General features: G+C 36.8%; 1 protein-coding gene across 26 annotated transcripts in view; it reads left to right on the forward strand.

Annotated features, from left to right (window-relative positions):
- Positions 1-18,014, forward strand: part of SLC4A7 (solute carrier family 4 member 7) — a 109,038-nt gene that overhangs the window by 44,067 nt on the left and 46,957 nt on the right. For 9 of the 26 annotated variants that reach the window (XM_086720606.1, XM_086720612.1, XM_086720613.1 and 6 more), the window contains exons 3-7: positions 2,563-2,709; positions 9,615-9,753; positions 10,326-10,486; positions 11,964-12,152; positions 14,705-15,073. In XM_086720606.1, the coding sequence (XP_086576732.1) occupies positions 2,563-2,709; positions 9,615-9,753; positions 10,326-10,486; positions 11,964-12,152; positions 14,705-15,073 (1,005 nt within the window). The remainder of the gene's footprint in view (positions 1-2,562; positions 2,710-9,614; positions 9,754-10,325; positions 10,487-11,963; positions 12,153-14,704; positions 15,074-18,014) is intronic. The other 17 variants (XM_086720616.1, XM_086674162.1, XM_086674159.1 and 14 more) reach the window with 3 other exon arrangements.

Consider the following 18,014-nt stretch of genomic DNA (forward strand, 5'->3'; position numbering starts at 1 on the left):
GTTTAGCATTTAATGTCACCCCTCAAATATGTGTGACCCAGAACGTGAAGAGCAGACTTAGCTATATGTTTGTTCTTTTGCTTCCCTTGTTTACCCCAGAGCCTTTAGCTTTACGCACCTTGTACGTATCTAAATTTCAGTATCAAGTTTGAGGGAGAGATTAAGTTTATCTCAGAGTTTGTCTGAATAGGTCTTTGACAGAATACAGTTAAAGGTTAAAGAAAAAGGAAAGAAAAAGTTATAACAGGACACCAAGGGTGATAATAAGAGCCAAATAAACGATAAGGCTTGATCTCCCAATCTTTGGATTCTGGCATATTCCCGTTTATCTATTCTTTCTAAATTGGAAACTCCTATAATTTATTTTTACTTTGGTGTACTGGGGCTATGTGCCAGAACCCATTAATACTAATTTGAGTACAACTTTGTAATTCCCAGGGCACAGTGATGAGAATGTGACTCTTTAATTGACATTTTTCCGTAGTGTTCAAAAGAAAATAGTTTCACTAAAATTAGATAGTAATCATGAGTTTTGTTATAATTTTTTTTTTACTTACTGAAGTACAATTTATTTAACGTAAATTTTATCATCTTACAGTGTATAAATTAGTGGTGCCTGGGTGGTTCAGGTGGTTAAGTGTTCAACTCTTTTTTTTTTTTTTATGTTTATTTAGTTTTGAAGGAGAGAGAGACAGAGTGTATGTGGGGTGGGGGTGGGGGCAGAGAGAGAGAGGGAGACACAGAATCTGAAGCAGGCTCCAGGCTCTGAGCTGTCAGCACAGAGCCCAGCTCAGGGCTTGAACCCACAAACCACAAGATCATGACCCGAGCCAAAGTCGGACGCTCAACTGACTGAACCACCCATGCGCCCCTGCATCCAGCTCATGATTTCAGCTCAGGTCATGATCTCATGGTCGGGGTCTGGGCTGAACGTGGAGCCTTCTTGGGATTCTCTCTCTCCATCTCTCTCTGTACCCTTCCCCTGCTTGTGCTTACTCCCTCTCTCTCTCTCTTTCAAAATAAATACATAAACATTAAAAAAATGAAGTGTGTAATTAATTTTTTAGAGTATGTTCACTGTATTGCGTAGCCATCATCACACTAATTCCAGAACATTTTCATCATTGCTTCCCCCCCCCCCCCCACCCCAGTGCTATATAAATGATTTTTAATTTTGGGATTCTCTGGTAACATTAAAAAAAATTGGTAGTTAATTTCTACATTTTTTTTTTTTTTTTTTTTTTTTTTTAAATCTAGGGCCTACCATATATTAGGCAGAGTGCTAGGTCCTGGAAGATGTTTAAGCAGATAATTTTAATTCATTGTGTTTCTATAGGTCTAGTTCTCTTTTACTTTGAATGTGATTGATTTAGTTTACTGATAGTAATATATTGGTAACTGAAACAAATCAAGAGTGTCACCTTTTTCAAACTTAGCTGGGTATGTGTGTTTTGGGCAATTCACATTTTTTGCTGCTCTGGATATTTGTACATGACTGCAGAATTGCTAGGAGTATTGATTTTGGGGTCACAAATAAATTTTAGCAAGTTGGCAAACTGGAAAATAAAGAATTCACAAATAATGAGGATTGGCTGTACATTCAAATCTCATGTAAAGATGAAGATCTTGAGTTTCTTGAAGTATTTATTTTCTGGCCATTTTAATGAAATTTGTTAGGAAAAGAGTGTCCTTGACTATTCATATTTTAGCGTGTTAATTTTTAAATGTACATAATGGCAAATAGCAGCTGTGTGTCAGAAGGCTTTTGCATAGTTGCAAGTTAGTTAAATTTGTAGCCCACCACCCCTTTCACTTCACACAGCTTAGATAGGAACTTTACTTAAACTATTTAAGAAATCAAGTTCATGCCTCAGTATTTGATATAGTGCTGCTAGCTGTCCTAGTTCCCTGATTAAGTTTTATTTAGTGGGCAAAAGCAGAGACTGCCTTTTATAACTGTTTTGTTGGTTACAGTACAAACTCAGAATAATGCGGCATCAGCAGTGGCCTTTTATATTCCAGAAGCATATGATAACCTTATTGCATTGCCCCCCCCCCCATCTGACAATTCATGCCCTTTAATTGGAATATTTGGACCATTTACATTTAATGTAGCTTTCAGGAATTTGGACCTTACTGATTTGGGATTTTCAAAACTTTAATAAATATTTATAAATGTCCATTTGTAAATATTGATTATAAAGTATTATCATTAAGACATATCTCTTAAGAATCTCTATCACCTAGGGTTGACATTAAATGTAGATGGAATAAATTTATGTCTGCATACTATGATTTCTTTCTCAAAATACGTTTTTAGCCTTGCAAACTAATGCTTACACAAGAAACCTGTTTATCTAGTATGTTTATCAGTCAGTGGTGTTAACCCATGATGTAACATTCTGTTTAGTGCTCTGTAAAATAAAAGAACAGGAAATAACACTGTTAATTACATGAACTTACATATAATTCTTTTTTATCAAAGCAAAATTTGGTATACTATTGTGTATATTACCTTTGTCCCTTTTGGAAAACCAGTAATGTTTCTGAACTTTTGGCTAGGTCATCGAGCTGTTTATATTGGTGTTCACGTCCCGTTTAGTAAAGAGAGTCGTCGGCGTCACAGGCACCGGGGACACAAACATCACCACCGGAGGAGAAAAGATAAAGAATCAGATAAAGAAGATGGACGGGAGTCTCCTTCCTATGGTAAGAGAAGACAGTAGTTCTCTGTTAACACTTTAAAATTCTCTCTTGGAAAGCTTTGTCAAAAAAGTGGGATATTTTCTTTCTTAAATTTTATGTCTGCTGTAATTTAGACATACATATTTTATAAGTCTTGAAGAATCCTAATTGAAGTAATATTTTTTCTCCAAGAAAGATACTTAGTTTATAGGCTAAGGTCTACTTAGGAGAAGTGAAAAAAGGAAGGGCCTTTGTTTTCTTCATTGTATTCCAGCTTTGGAATCATAATAGTTGAGTCCTGACATGTACACTTCAGTTTGATGGGGTTTTATTTCTTTTCTCTATTACCTATCTCATCATTTATATATGCAGGGAACAAATATCTGGAATCTTCAGGCTCCTGGACAAGATTAAATTTTTTTTTCATTTTTAAATACATTTTTTGGCTAGAAAATTTTATCCACTAAGTTGAACTACTCGGTTATCTGTGCAAAAAAGAGTGCTCTGATTTGATAGTATTGTCTATGAAAGGACAAGATTTTTGTTTGAAAGTAGACAAATATAGAAGTGCCAATAGACAGGAAATCAGGAAAAAAAAGGCATAGTGTAGAGGAAAGAGAATGTTATAATAAATATTAATAGTACTGATTTAAGTGGCCCTGAGAAATGCATATGGTGAGAGCCAGAAAAAACAGCTGTGCAGCCTGAGGAGGACTCTTAAGACATTGCAGGTAGTGGACATCGAAGGCATCATTATTTTTTTAGGACATCATGGGCCTACATGGCCATCTCTACCTGGGTCCTATGTGCATTCTAAAAAAGTTATGTGAGCAGTACCCTGTAGGCACTTGTGTGCTATGCCAAGGGACCATTTTTGTGAAGAAGAGGGAACGATGCCTATGTGTAATACAGCTACAGCATGTATGTTATGCCTTGCCAATTCTGTGCTAAGCATTCCACCAAGCTCTTGACATACATCCTTTGATTTAATCCTCTCTGCACTTTTAATCTAATTTTATTTATTTTTCGTTTTTATTTTAATTCCAGTTAATTAACATGCAGTGTTATTCTAGTTCCAGGTGTGTGATATAGTGATTCAGTTCCACACATTACCCAGTGTTTATCATGACAAATACACTCCTTAATCCCCATCATATCTAACTCATCCCCCTAATCCTTTCCCTTCTGGTGACCATCAGTTTGTTCTCTGTAATGAAGAGTCAGTTTCTTGGTTTGTCTCTCTGTCTCTCTTTTTCCCTTTGCTTGTTTCGTTTCTTAAATTCCACCTATGAGTGAAATCATGTGGTATTTGTCTTTGATTGACTTATTTCACTTAGCATTATACTCTGACTCCATCCAATATCGTTGCAAATGGCAAAATTTCATTCTTTTTTATGGCCCAATAATGTTCCATTGTATATATATATACCACATCTTTTTTAATCCTCTCTGCACTTTTTAAAAGACAAATATTGGGGCACCTGGGTGGCGCAGTCGGTTAAGCGTCCGACTTCAGCCAGGTCACGATCTCGCGGTCCGTGAGTTCGAGCCCCGCGTCGGGCTCTGGGCTGATGGCTCAGAGCCTGGAGCCTGTTTCCGATTCTGTGTCTCCCTCTCTCTCTGCCCCTTCCCCGCTCATGCTCTGTCTCTCTCTGTCCCCAAAATAAATAAACGTTGAAAAAAAAAATTTTTTTTTAAATAAAAAAAAAAAAAAAGACAAATATTGTTTTCAGTGTGTAGATGGAGACACTTCAGCTTAGAGAGACTAAGTGTGATGGAAATCTCTTAAAAAGCTGTACTAAAAGATAGTACATATATAAAACAGTAATTTGCAGACATTGGACAACAGGCAGTATGGGACTCTGACCTCTGAGAGAGGGGAAGTGAGATGAGCCTTGTGCTTGTCTGAGCATATTACCTAGAGACAGTTTTTCCAGGCCACAGCACAGGAAGGGAATCTGGAACAGAACCTTCCTTGAAGGCTCTCAGAGTTGAGATGGAGATTGGAATTTGGGAAGGCCAAAGAAGCTAGTCAGGTGTGGAGTGCCAGAGAATAGAGAGCTATACACAGAGATGGTTCCAAAGGTTGAAGAAGGATCCTTTGAATCTTTGGTGGAGTACTAGTTTAAGACAAAGGAAACTACTTAAGGCCTGAGAAGTAACCATCAGAAGGCAGTAGGCTAACTAGTTCTTGGATTTCACGTAAGACTGGGAATAGGGTGTGTTCCCATCAGTCAGAGTGGAAAGACCTTGACATACAGGGCATTGTGTAGAGTTCTCAGAAGCGTATTGCCATAAGAGCAGGTCTTAATTAGTTTTGCACTAAAAACTGCAGTAGATCTCCAAAAATTTTTAAAGCAGGTCTTGAAAGAATTAAATTAAATTAAAGGTCTTTGCCAGAACAAAGTATAATACTACTAAAAGAAATACTGTAAAATCTAGCACTTGAACATGTAAAGTTCACACTATCTGATATCTACAAATTACTTGAAATATGAAAAATAGGAAGATACGAGCCATAACCAAGAGAAATAAATCAGTAGAAACAGATCCAGAAATGACAGAATTGATAGAATTAGAAAACAGCATGTTAAAGCAACTACACTGTTTACTTTGAATGTTCAAGAAGATAGAGGAAGATGTAACTGTGATGAACAGAGAATTTGGAAATGTAAGAAAGCCCAAATGGAACTTCTAGAGATGAAAAATACGGTATCTTAAATTAAAAATACCCTAGGTAAGATTAACAGAGGATTTGACTCAACAGAAAAAAAGGATCAGTGATTTTGAAGACAATAGTGATAGAAACTACCCCAAAGTGAAACAGAAAAGCCTAGAGTGAATAGAGCATCAATAATTTGTAGACCAATATCAGTTAATCTAATATATGTATAATTGGAGTGCCAGAAAGGAGGGTGGCAGAAAAGAAATTTGAAGAAATACTAGTTGAAAAATTTCTAAATTTAGTGAAAACTCTGAACACACAGGTTCAAGGAGTTCAACAAAACTCAAGAAGAAATATGAAGAGAACCCCACAAAGGCACATAAAAATTAAATTGCTGAAACCGGGGTGTAACAATCCTAAATGAATATGAGTGTAGTAAAAGCTTCAAAATACATGAAGCAAAACTGATAAAATTGAAAAGATAGATAAATGTATAGTTGTTGGATACATTTATAAGGTTGTAGATTTCAACTCTCTTTTGTCAGTAATGGATAGAACAAGTTAAAAAACCAATAAGGATATAAAATACCTACATAACATTATCAGATGGATTGATATTCACATTCATTGAGCCCTCCACCCAACAAAAGCAGAATATTCTAGTCCATAAACAAGTCTTAATACATTTAAAAGATTGAAAGTGTATTCTCTGACCACAGTAGAATTAAACTACAATAACATCAAGAAAAATCTCCAGATATTTGGAAATTAAACAGGATGCTTCTCAATAACCCACGTGTTAAAAGCAGTCATAACAGAAATTAGGAAATATTTTGAACTCATAAAAATAAAACACAGTACTGGCAATAATTGAGATAAAATCTTGTGGAGTGAGAACATGCTTCTGATGTGCAGGTTCCTTTAGCATGGTACTGTGCAAAGTTAGACTGCCCATATATATTGAGAATTGTTAGATGCAGCCCAAGCAATGCATAGAGGAATATTTATAGCACTTAACCCTTATATTAGAAAAGGAAGATCTGAAATGAGTGACTTACATTTCTAACTTAAAAAACTAAGAGAAAACATAGAGCATAGTAAACCAAAGTAAGGAAAACAAAGGGAAAATATAAACCAAAGCAGAAATGAATAAAATAAAACTCAGAAAAACAATAGCAGAAATCAGACTGAAATCTGATTCTTTGAAAAAACCAGTAAAATTGATAAACTTGTAGCTAGAGTGATTAGGAGGAAAAAAAAGATATAAATTACCAGTAGCAGAATATTTCTGTACATACGCTACAGATATTAAAAGACTAATGAGGGAATATTATGACTGATGTTATGCCAACAAAATTGATAATGTAGATGAGATGGGGAAATTTGTTAAGAATAAAAGGTACTAAAAATTGATAACCTAAATTACCCTATATGTATAAAGAAATTAAATTTGTAGTCTAAAACAGTTTAATAGTGGAAATTTACTCCCACAGAGCTCATGGATGAATTCCATCAAACATGTAAGGAAGAAATTACACAGACTTCCAGACAATTGAAGATGAAGGAACACTTCCTGATTCATTTTTATGAACCCAGCATTACCTTGATACAAAAATTAGATACAGATATTATAAGAAAATGAAATTACAAACTAAATATTTCCCATGAATGTAGTTTCAGAAATTCTTAACAAACTAAAAACATATTTTATGCAGCAGTATCTAAAGAGGATACTATGACTGTGTTAGAGGGAATAATGCCTACCAAGATGTCCCAATTCCTAATGCCTGGAACTTGTGAATGTTAATCTTATAGCAAATTTGAATTTACAGATGTGATTAAGTTAAGGATTTTGAGATAGGGAAGTTATAGTGGATAATACAGGTTGGCCAGTTACAATCACAGGGGTCCTTAGTAAGAGGCAGTCCACAGATCAAAGAAGTAGTGGATGTGACCACAGAAGCAAGTGATTGTAGTAAGGGGGAAGTGTTCAGACCCAAAGAATGTAGGCAGCTTCCAGAAGCTATAAAAGGTAAGGAAATGGATTTTCCCCTAGAGCCTGCAGAAGGAACCAGCCCCATGATGTTAGTACTGTAAGGCTCCAGAATTATATATAAGAGAATAAATTTGTGTTTATGCCACCAGGCTTGTGGTAATTTGTTACAACAGCAATAGGAAATTAGTGTGATAACCTGTGGAAAAGCAGAGTTGGTGTAAAGTTTAACTATCAATATAAATAATCATATTTATACTATAAAGGAGAAAAGCCATATAATTATCTCAGTAGGTGCAGAAAAAGCCTTTGACAAAATTCCATCCATCCTCATTTATGATAAAACTCTCAGCAAACAAGGAATAAGAGAAAACTTTCTCAGACCGATACAGAGCATCTATTAAAGAAACTTCTTTAATGTCACATTTATTGCTGAAGAGATGTAGTGCTTTCTCCTTCTGATTTGGAGAGAGAGAGGCAAGGTTGTTCTGTGCTGCTTCTACACAACATAGTACTGGAGGACCTAGCCTGTGTAATAAGGCAAGAAAGAAATTAAAGGCCTACAGTTTGCAAAGGAAGAAGTAAAGCTGTTTTTATTTACACATACAGGATCATCTATCTAGTAAATCCTGAGCAGTCTATGAAACTACAGAACTATGTGAGTTTAGGAAGGTTGCACTCTACAAAATCAATTATCTTTCCATATATTTCTCTAGTAGCAATGAACAGCCAGAAATTGCCACTTACAGTAGCACCAGAAATACTGCTTGGGGATAAATCTGATGAAGGAATTGCAAGACCTAAATGTTGAAAATTTCAAAACATCAGTAACTTCAGTCACAGTATGTTTTAGTTTGTCCTGCATAGGTCCAAGGGTAGTCCTTTTATATGAAGATCCATGTGATATACATACTGGAAAATTTGCTAATACAGTTTTTATTGCTTTTTCCCCATTCTTTGTATTTTCTTCATTCTGGGGTTCTTCCTGTTTGATTGTCGTTTTCTTTTTCTTTTTCTTTTTCTTTTTCTTTTTCTTTTTCTTTTTCTTTTTCTTTTTCTTTTTCTTTTTCAAGTTTATTTGTTTTGAGAGAGAGAGTGTGAGCAGGGAGGGAGGGAGAGAGAGAGAGAGGGAGAGAGAATCCCAAGCAGGCCCTGGCTCCAGTGTAGAACGTGATGTGGGGCTCAGACCCATGAACCTGAGGTGAAACCAAGAGCGTAACCCACTGTGCTACCCAGGTGTCCCCTGGTTGATTTTCTTACTCTGTTCTCTACATCTCTTAACTTTCTGTTTCCCATCTTTTTATTTGTCATTGATGCAGTCTGTCTAATTTCTTCAGATTTGTCTTTTCCTATGTGAATTCCTTCTACTCTTTAACCTGTTCACTGCACGTGTAAGTGCCTGGAGGTTTTGTTTACTTTGGTGTAAATTTTGCGTTTGACTTCCTGTCTCCTATTCAGCAGGATTCGGTTTTGTTTTCAATTGGTGCTTTTGGTTGTTTGGTGGCCACGGGGCTTTCAACTGTCCTGGACTAGGATTTATACTGATTTCTCTTGAGAGCCTGTACTGTGTAGTTTAAATTCAGATGCCACAAGTGCGGTATCTGTTTCTTAACAGTGACTTGTCCTGCCTCCCTAACCTCAGCTGACAAGAGTTTTACTTCTCTACGATAGCAGGAAAGGCCACTTTCTGTAGACCCCTAGCTTTGCTTTTTCTCATCATTTTTTGGACCTTGGAGATTTTCCTTTTTCACTCTTGAATTTAGTTACATATTAGATATTTTTACAAATTCCGTTTTCTCCAGCATGTTCTTGTATTTTGAGTGAGAGAAAAGTCCTGTCTTTGAGCATAGTGTTCCATGGTTTTGGAAGTTGCTTTTTTTTATTTGTTTTTACATCACTTATAAGATTAGTTTCACTTGTTTATCTTTTTTTAAAGGTTTTATTTTTAAGTAATCTCTAAACCCAACGTGCAACTCGAACTTACAACCCTGAAATTCAGGGGTCAAATGCTCTACCAGCTGAGCCAGCCAGGCATCCCTCATTTGTTTATTTTTACCATACAGGTTTTCTTTTTTTTGTCTGTGGAGGTGACCTCTGTGTGAGACTCTTATTTCCAGATTGTTGGTCCTCGTTTCCTTCAAAATTTATAGTATTTTAATAAAAGAGTGTATTTATTTATTTATTTATCACAAAAACATGTCACTTTCAAACTGAGTTTATCTTTGAATGAATTGTGGCAATTTTTGAGCGTATTTAAATTCTTTTGTTAAGACACACCATCCCAAAGAGTTCAGTTCATTCTTGGCACTGAAGATGATGATGAAGAGCACATTCCGCATGACCTCTTTACGGAAATGGATGAACTGTGTTACAGAGATGGAGAAGAGTACGAATGGAAAGAAACCGCCAGGTAGTAATACTGAGTCTCAGTATTTAGTTGGCTTTTCTTGATTTCTTCTTGTAATGTAAATATAATGAATTCATGAGCTACCTGGTGCTTCGAAATACCGAGCAGAAAATTTCCTTGTGTCTAGAAGTTACATCTTCAGTGTATCTCTTAATTCTCAAAATTCGTTTTCTTAAGGAATACTTTAATACAGCACAGAAGGCAATTATGTGAATTGTACTTTCTAATGTCTTTGATTAGAGAAATACATTTGGAAAAGTCATGATCCTGCTGCATATTTTCAGTTTCAAAGAGAATTAGAAGTGGAAACTATGGAAATTCCACAGCGGGTCACTGTTGCGATAGAGTAGGAGGAGGAGCTGTAAGGTAACCTGGGAGGATAGATACCGTGGACTGTTAGTTTGATTTGCAAAGATGTGTCTGTAGCCAAATTTTGTGGTTGGTGGTGGTGCTCTTTGTTTATCTTTAAAAGAACAGGTTTATGTGTTTCATATTAAAAGAAGCAAATAATAAGGATTTCATTATTTATAATCCTCATTATTTATAAAATATTTTTTATGTATTACACATTTCAGATGGCTGAAATTTGAAGAGGATGTTGAAGATGGCGGTGACCGGTGGAGTAAACCTTATGTGGCAACTCTCTCTTTGCATAGTCTTTTTGAACTCAGAAGTTGCATCTTAAATGGAACAGTCATGCTGGATATGAGAGCAAGCACTCTAGATGAAATAGCAGGTTATAGTAGTCTGCCTTTTTTAATATTTAATTTGCGCTGCAATTAGAGGTATTTAAGTTAGGGAAATGTGGTGGAATTTTAGACCCTTGATTTAATAGCTCTGTGTTGAGTTTCCATCCTGTGTGGGACCACATGAGGAGTACACATATAAAGAACACCTTTTGTCTTTAATGGAGTTTAGGAGATTGAGTTAGACAGTCCCAACTACAGTACCAGCAAGAAAGTGACTAGTGCCATAAGTGGGATATGCGGTCTGTTTCGGGAAATGTAGAGAAAAGAGCTTTTGTTTCTTCAAGTTTTGGACAAAGGTATCTGGGGAGGATCCACGAATACATTAAATGTATTACCTATTTTTAGACTGAACACATGGGAACAAGGAACAGGTGGTACAAGGAAAAAGAAAGTAATCTAAGGAGGAGGAGGAAAAGGAAGAAAGGTCTAGAAAGTATAGAGAGGTATGAATTTCATATCAAAGTCAGTTCCCTGTGAATGTACAGATTTCTTGAGTAGGAGACGTTTACTTTGGCTTTGCAGTGATCGCATCATACAATGTAATATTTTCATTATTTACAATGTAATGTTTTATAATCCAGGGTCCACTTGTATGCCAGTCTCTAGTCATTGTGTTAATGTTACAGTTTACCTGCTAGGTAGGTTGATTCCAGTTTTCTGTTAGAGGACTCTTAACAGGTTTCAAAACTTGACTCTTTATCTCAAATTAGTGGCACTGTTTAAAAAAAAAAAAAAAGATATAGATATATATTTATTTATTTATAGGTTAAAAGTAGTTACAAATGCAGTTATAAAAATAGTCCAGCCCCTACAATAATGTATCATATGGCGTTACATCAATTCCCCCCACCCCCTTCACACCCTGATGTACTCATCTTCCTAGAATTTATTACTTCATGATATTTTACCTTTTCATTTGCTCACTGGTATTTCTACCTCTGGAGGAGTGAGAGCAGAAACTTGATCTGCTTAGTTAAATGCTATATTTCCAACCATAATAGGCAAATAGTTAATTACTGAATGAAGGAGTCCAGATATCCATCTATAGTTCTGATGAAAAATATGAAGTGAAGCAATAAAATACCTTCATGTTTTAGGAAGCCAGTATTATTGAATATTCACTTTAATAGAATTTATTGTGTCCATAGCAGGAAAGCACTTGCAACTACAGGGAAGCTATTAGTGTGGCCCCTTTATAAAGGGCCCCTTTATAAATAAATAACAGGACTTATTAAAATAAGGGTCTCCTTGTAACTTGTTTATTTTCCTTAGATAATGTTCATATTTATCTTACGTGTACATTATACAATATCAGAAGAGAATAATACTTTCTAGAACTATTTAAAGATCTTATTTTTCAGTAAGGTCCCACTTACAATTTATTGCTTACTCTGTGTTACAGTCATCCAAGTGTTAGCTTCTTTAGTAACAATGGCTGCTATCTATTTATTTTTCTTTCAATAGATATGGTATTGGACAACATGATAGCCTCTGGCCAACTGGATGAGTCCATAAGAGAAAATGTCAGAGAAGCTCTTTTGAAGAGACATCATCATCAGAATGAGAAAAGATTCACCAGTAGGATTCCCCTTGTGCGATCTTTTGCAGATATAGGCAAGAAACATTCTGACCCTCACTTGCTTGAAAGGAATGGTGAGATAAGTTGTGGCATCCAATTTTCGCTAACCCTTCCGCTCTAACAGCATTCCAGTCTAGTACAGTTAGCATTTGGGAGAAGAAAGATATTTCTTACAGATAATTCTGTGGGTCATTTTAGTATCCCTTTTATTCTTTTTAAAAAATAATGTTATCTTTGTATTTAAAACCTGTCATTTCTAAAATACCATTCTTGACAACGTGACCATTAATCTGTAGAAATCGTTTAGATGAAAAAGTTTAAAACTCACTCTAGTTAAAATGGCACATTTAAGTATTGGTGACATACAGAACACTGTCACTATAGCTAATCCTGAATTCCTTCTTCCTATTTATTTTGCTTTTTTGTTTTTGTCAAGAATTCTCGTATAATAAATGAAGGAGGCATAAATTATGATCTGTAAGTTTAATCTTCTTGAAATCCCAAGTCTTGGGTTTAAACTTTTATTATCTGTATTCGAGTTTTTCATAGTGATTTTTCTCTTCGTTTCCTGAGTTTACTTTATTTGCTGCACAGAAACAAGTGTTCTGGCATTGTTTTGATGATTTCACTGCCCTTTATTTATACAGATTGTGCAAGTTTTTATGGATGTTTTGTTCTTATGCTAGGGATGACCTCCCCGATGTCCTCCTAACCTCTGAGAGTGGCACGGACCCACATGTTCCAGCTCTCCGCCCTCACTCGTGGTCTGGTAGTGGTCATGTGGGGATACAGCAGTGTTCTTGTAGCCGGTTACCTCTGTCCCTGTTTTAAGACTGGAGCGCCCGGAGGCTTTGCCTCCCTCTTTTTAAAGTAGAAGAATACAGCCCTGGGGTTCTATTTTGGCTCTCAGAAGAGAGCTCTGAAGACAGTGACTCTGCAAAACCTACATACAAAGGGTTGGAGTTGCTTATGAGGGTCATTCTTGCCTCTAGCTGCTGCCATTACTCAAGGCCTAAAAGGATTAGAGTGAAGAGGAGTGCAAGATGGGCCACAGTGTCTTTCTGCTCCTCCTTTCTGTCCCGGCAGTAATAGTGTGGCTTTTAAGTGTTCTCCAAACAGCCATTGGTGATGGGATTTACTACATCTGAAGTTTGACAGTAATCGTCTTTTGCAGCTCAGTGTAAACATACTCAAGACCATCTTCTGAGCGTTTGACCATTAGAACTCTTTTTAATCTGTTTAAGGTTATGCCTCTGTATACGTAAGTGACCCTAAGAATAAAAGAAAGAATTACACTTACTTCGGGGCGTAAGTGTAATTTTAAAGCAAGCCACCTGTGTCACATTTACCTCTCGTTTTCATCTTTCATGTAGTGTATACTCTTGACTTTTGCGAAATGAGTTCATTTACTCAGAGAGACCCTATTGAATCTTTTTTGCTCATGTGGATGGTTCCTGATGATTCCCTGATTGTCATTTGGTTCCTTTTAATCGTAACACAATGGCTGTTTTCTTTTAAATGCGGTTTTAGCATGGACATTCTGTTATTTTGTTGTGTTATAGCTGTAAGCTAACAGTTTTTCTGCATGTAGCTTTTGTTTTAAACTAAATGGTGGTGGTTTGTTGATTCATATGTCTTGAGATCTCTTGAGTAGTTGGCTTTGATAACTTAGATCATATGGGATTGTCTGTCATACCATATTTTTCCTAAAATCAGTGTTATTTTACTAAGGTACATGTCATAGAACACGAGGTGTTTGAAATATAGATATATATGACCTTTGGAAATATGCTAGACTTATTTCGTTATTGCCATTGTTGGTGAAAAATACTTTATTATCTAGCTGGATTAAACAATTGTATTATTTAATTTTATCTGCTGTATTAGAAATGGAGGCATATTTCAGGACATGTGTTAATATCTTTAGAGAGCGCAAGAATATCCTTTCAAATCGACACTATATTTTTATTTTTAAAAAATTCCTATAATTTGTCTTATGTTTTAGAATTTTACCTGGGAGCACTACCAGTAGATGATGCTCTACTAATATGAAGATTTGATATCAACTTTAAGTTAAGAGTTATTAGCTAATGTCGACTTTTATTGTGAGAGATAATTGTCTGTAGCAGTTCAGTACAGTTTAGGAAAAATACACTGAATATAAGCTATCAGTACTTGTAAGTTTTGTTTAGGGTTTTATTTCTTGGATTATTCTTAAATCGTATTCTCATTTGCTGTTTATTATTTATCAACTTTGCATTGATATTGTTTTTTTTTTTAAAGCTATATGATTAGGCATTGTAATTACTAACAGAATATTCCCCTGCCCAGTCTGTCATTTGCATTGTTTTGTATTTTTTGTTTTGTTTTTTTGGATACACCTTCAGGGAATGAATGGTAATTTCAGCAACTTTTCAGTGACTTTCTCACATTTAGAAATCTCATTGCCATGCTAACTCTGATAGCATGGATTTCAAATTTGGGGCTTCGGAGCTTGCAGTTTACATTGTAAATTGATTTTGTGAGTGTGTGTGTGTGTGTGTGTGTGTGTGTGTGTGTGTGTGTGTGTCTCAGTTTGCCTTCTGCAGCGAACTTCATCGTGTTTCATTTATTTGTTTTGTCTCAGGGGAAGGCCTGTCAGCCTCCCGCCACTCTTTGCGAACAGGCCTGTCCGCCTCAAACCTTTCCCTGAGAGGAGAGTCGCCTTTCTCCCTTCTTCTCAGTCATCTTCTTCCTTCTTCAAGAGCTGGAAGCCCTGCAGGCTCAAGGTGTCCAACCCCAGTACCCACCCCTCAGCACAGCCCTCCTTCCAGCCCTAGCATCAGTCGCCCGACCTCCAGAAGTTCCCAGCAGAGTCAGCCTCAGGCCCCAGAGCTGCTGGTCTCACCTGCCAGTGATGCTGTCCCCACAGTAGTAATTCATCCGCCCGAGGAAGACTCGGCAGCGCCCACAGGCCAGGAGCAGAAGGCTGAGGACAATGTTGGCATGACTCCAGGCAACTATTCACACCCTCCGTGTGCGGTGCCCCCTGCCGCTGCCTCTCTTGCACGCGGAATGCCTCTCAGCACGGAGCTTTAGCAGCAAATGTACCTCATGCTTACAACTTTGACTTGTGCATGGTTTGTTTTCCTTATAGCGTATGGTAGAAGGGAGCGTAATTCTTAGAAAATTTTAACCTCCAAAGCGACTCCAAAGAAGATACACATAATGTAGCCCTTTCAAGAATTTTCAGACGTTTTACAGGTCAGGGCATTTGGATAGTTCAGAAAAACGTAGGAATTTTTAGAAGCGATCTTTCAATTTGCCGTGATTTTTAAAAAACGGTGGCTTTTCTTCTTGTGCGCTTCATTCATGATGTGATGAACGCATGTCGGACATAAGTTGCATGAGGCGATATGCCTCTTAATCTATTGTTCCGTGCTTTTATCCAAAGAGTGCGGTGTATTTTAACCTTCCTGACACAAATAGGATCGCATGTTCTCTTCCTCATTTTGTCTCTGAGAAGATTGAAGTTCTCCAGTGGCTACCTGGAAGGAATCATCATGATTTTAAGGCTAGTTTTATATTTGGAATAGACTTTAATTGTTCTCTGTTGAATGCCATATCTATCTTTAATCCAAATTCACCTTGAAATTTTCAGGACCTGTAGTCGTGGCTATAGCAATCCTGTAGTCATAGCGAGGATCTCTTTTTGTCTGTGAATTAGAAAAATTATTTCTTAGTGGGTAAAAGGGGCATAATTCATCTACGGTTATATATTATGGTAATATTGGCTCTCTGTAATATATTGGTTATACATATGTTTAAACATCTATATCTTTCCACCCAGTTTATATAAAGAAGTCTTCTTTAGTAACTACTTCTTACTGACAGCTAAGCGTATGACCTAGGAATACGAGCTACTGGTTATCACCACACAGGTATTAATTACTGCATTTTTCCATAATACTGAGAACACCTAACACTTCACTGATAGCTTACGTTTATTATATTGGCCTACTTAATGTCTAGGCAAAGTGGTGTAAGTTAGGTGGATACACCCATCTTCAGAGACTTCAGACTCAGAAAAGTTAAATAACTTCCCGAGTCATGCAACTAGTAAGTGACAAGCCTAAGTCCTCCAACAAAATCCTCATGGTCCTACCACTAGATGACAGACTTCTCTGTATTGAATTTCCCCAAACATACCAAGTATGTTTCATCAAGGCTCATTGTAGTTGCCAAAATGTATATACTTTTAGAAATAAAAAGATGGAAGTAAGGTGGATAAATCATTGTAACATTAATTATGATGACAGTTACAGCTACTATTGTTTAATATTGCTCCACACACAGTGGCATAATGATATATTAAATATATCGCATTTATAATTCTAACAATTTGATGAGGTTCATCCCTGTTTTACAAATGAAGAAAACAAAGACATTAAAGGTATTAAGATCATACCATAAATGACCAGAGCAAGGAATTGAACTCAGATCTATAATATTTCATTGTAGATTTTGGTACTTCATGGAAAATATATAATGAGGGAACTGAACAAAAAGAAAGAAATAACTAGAATTATTTACTTGGAAATAATTAGCACTCTTTTTTATTTTATTTTTCCTTAAAAAAATCTTTTTTGACTTTTTTTTATTTTTGAGAGACAGAGACAGTGTGCGAGTGGGGAGGGGCAGAGAGAGAGCGAGACGTAGACTCTGAAGCAGGCTCCAGGCTCTGAGCTGTCAGCACAGAGCCCAGTGCGGGGCTCGAACTCATGAACCGTGAGATCATGACCTGACCTGAGCCGAAGTCGGACGCTTAACCAACTGAGCCTCCCAGGCACTGCTTTTTTAAAAAAATAAAATTTTGGGGGGCACCTGGGTGGCTCAACTGATGGTTAATCAACTGATTAACCATCTGACTTCGGCTCAGGTCATGATCTCACAGTCTGTGAGTTCGAGCCCCACATTGGGCTCTGTGCTGACAGCTCAGAGCCTGGAGTCTGCTTCAGATTCTGTGTTTCCCTCTCTCTCTGCCCCTCCCCTGCTTGTGCTGTCTCTCTTTCTCTCTAAATAAATAAATAAATAAATTTCTTTCAAAAAATGTTTATCAGCACTTTTAATTACAAGGAACCAGCAGATTCCATGGACACTGTCAGTGCAGAGCCTCATGCAGGGCTGGATCTCACAAACAATGAGATCATGACCTGAGCCAAAATCAAGAGTCAGATGCTTAACTGACTGAGCCACCCAGGCACCTTGAACAAAAGTGATTTTAAAGTTAATTCCTTGCATTTGTTTTTACCTGTATCTAGGCATTAACACTCAGCATTTCTTGTTTTACCAGCTTCTATGAGGAGCTATAAATTCTCTATAGTAACTAGGAGGTGACATGAGTGCACAGTGGCTTGTTAGGCCATATTGTTAACGGGATAAAAGTAGCAATTACCTGAAAATCGAGGAACATTATTAAGCTGCTTTTCCTCCTTTGCTAAAAGTATGCCATGAGATTTAAAGAAAATAAATTAGAATGGAGGGAAAAGAGGGAATTTCTAAAGGTAAGAAAAAGCTCCTAATTACTGTTTGAAGACATCTATAGAAGGTATGTAATTAAAATAATAGGGACAGCTATATGTTATTCCCTTGTTTAATTGCCTTTGGTGCTTCAAGCACCTAGAAACTCTGGTTGAGTGTCCTTGAAGTCTGATGTTATGTTACAGGAGGAAGGTGGCCTCAGTATCATTTTGGACAGGGAACGAAGTTATTTTCCTAACAGTTCCATTTTAGAGACTAACTACGTGTAAAAGAGTTAAGCTGTTTTGTAGTATTTGCAACAGTCTTCTGACTTTCAGCCGTGGCGCTATTGACATTTTGGGCTGGACATGCCTTTGTCATAAGGGGCTGTCCTGCGCAGTGTAGGATGTCTGACACCATCACGGGCCTCTGTTCAC

Source organism: Puma concolor, chromosome C2 (assembly GCF_028749965.1).
Source record: "Puma concolor isolate L17-30 chromosome C2, mPumCon1.1.hap2, whole genome shotgun sequence".
Taxonomy (NCBI): Eukaryota; Metazoa; Chordata; class Mammalia; order Carnivora; family Felidae; genus Puma; species Puma concolor.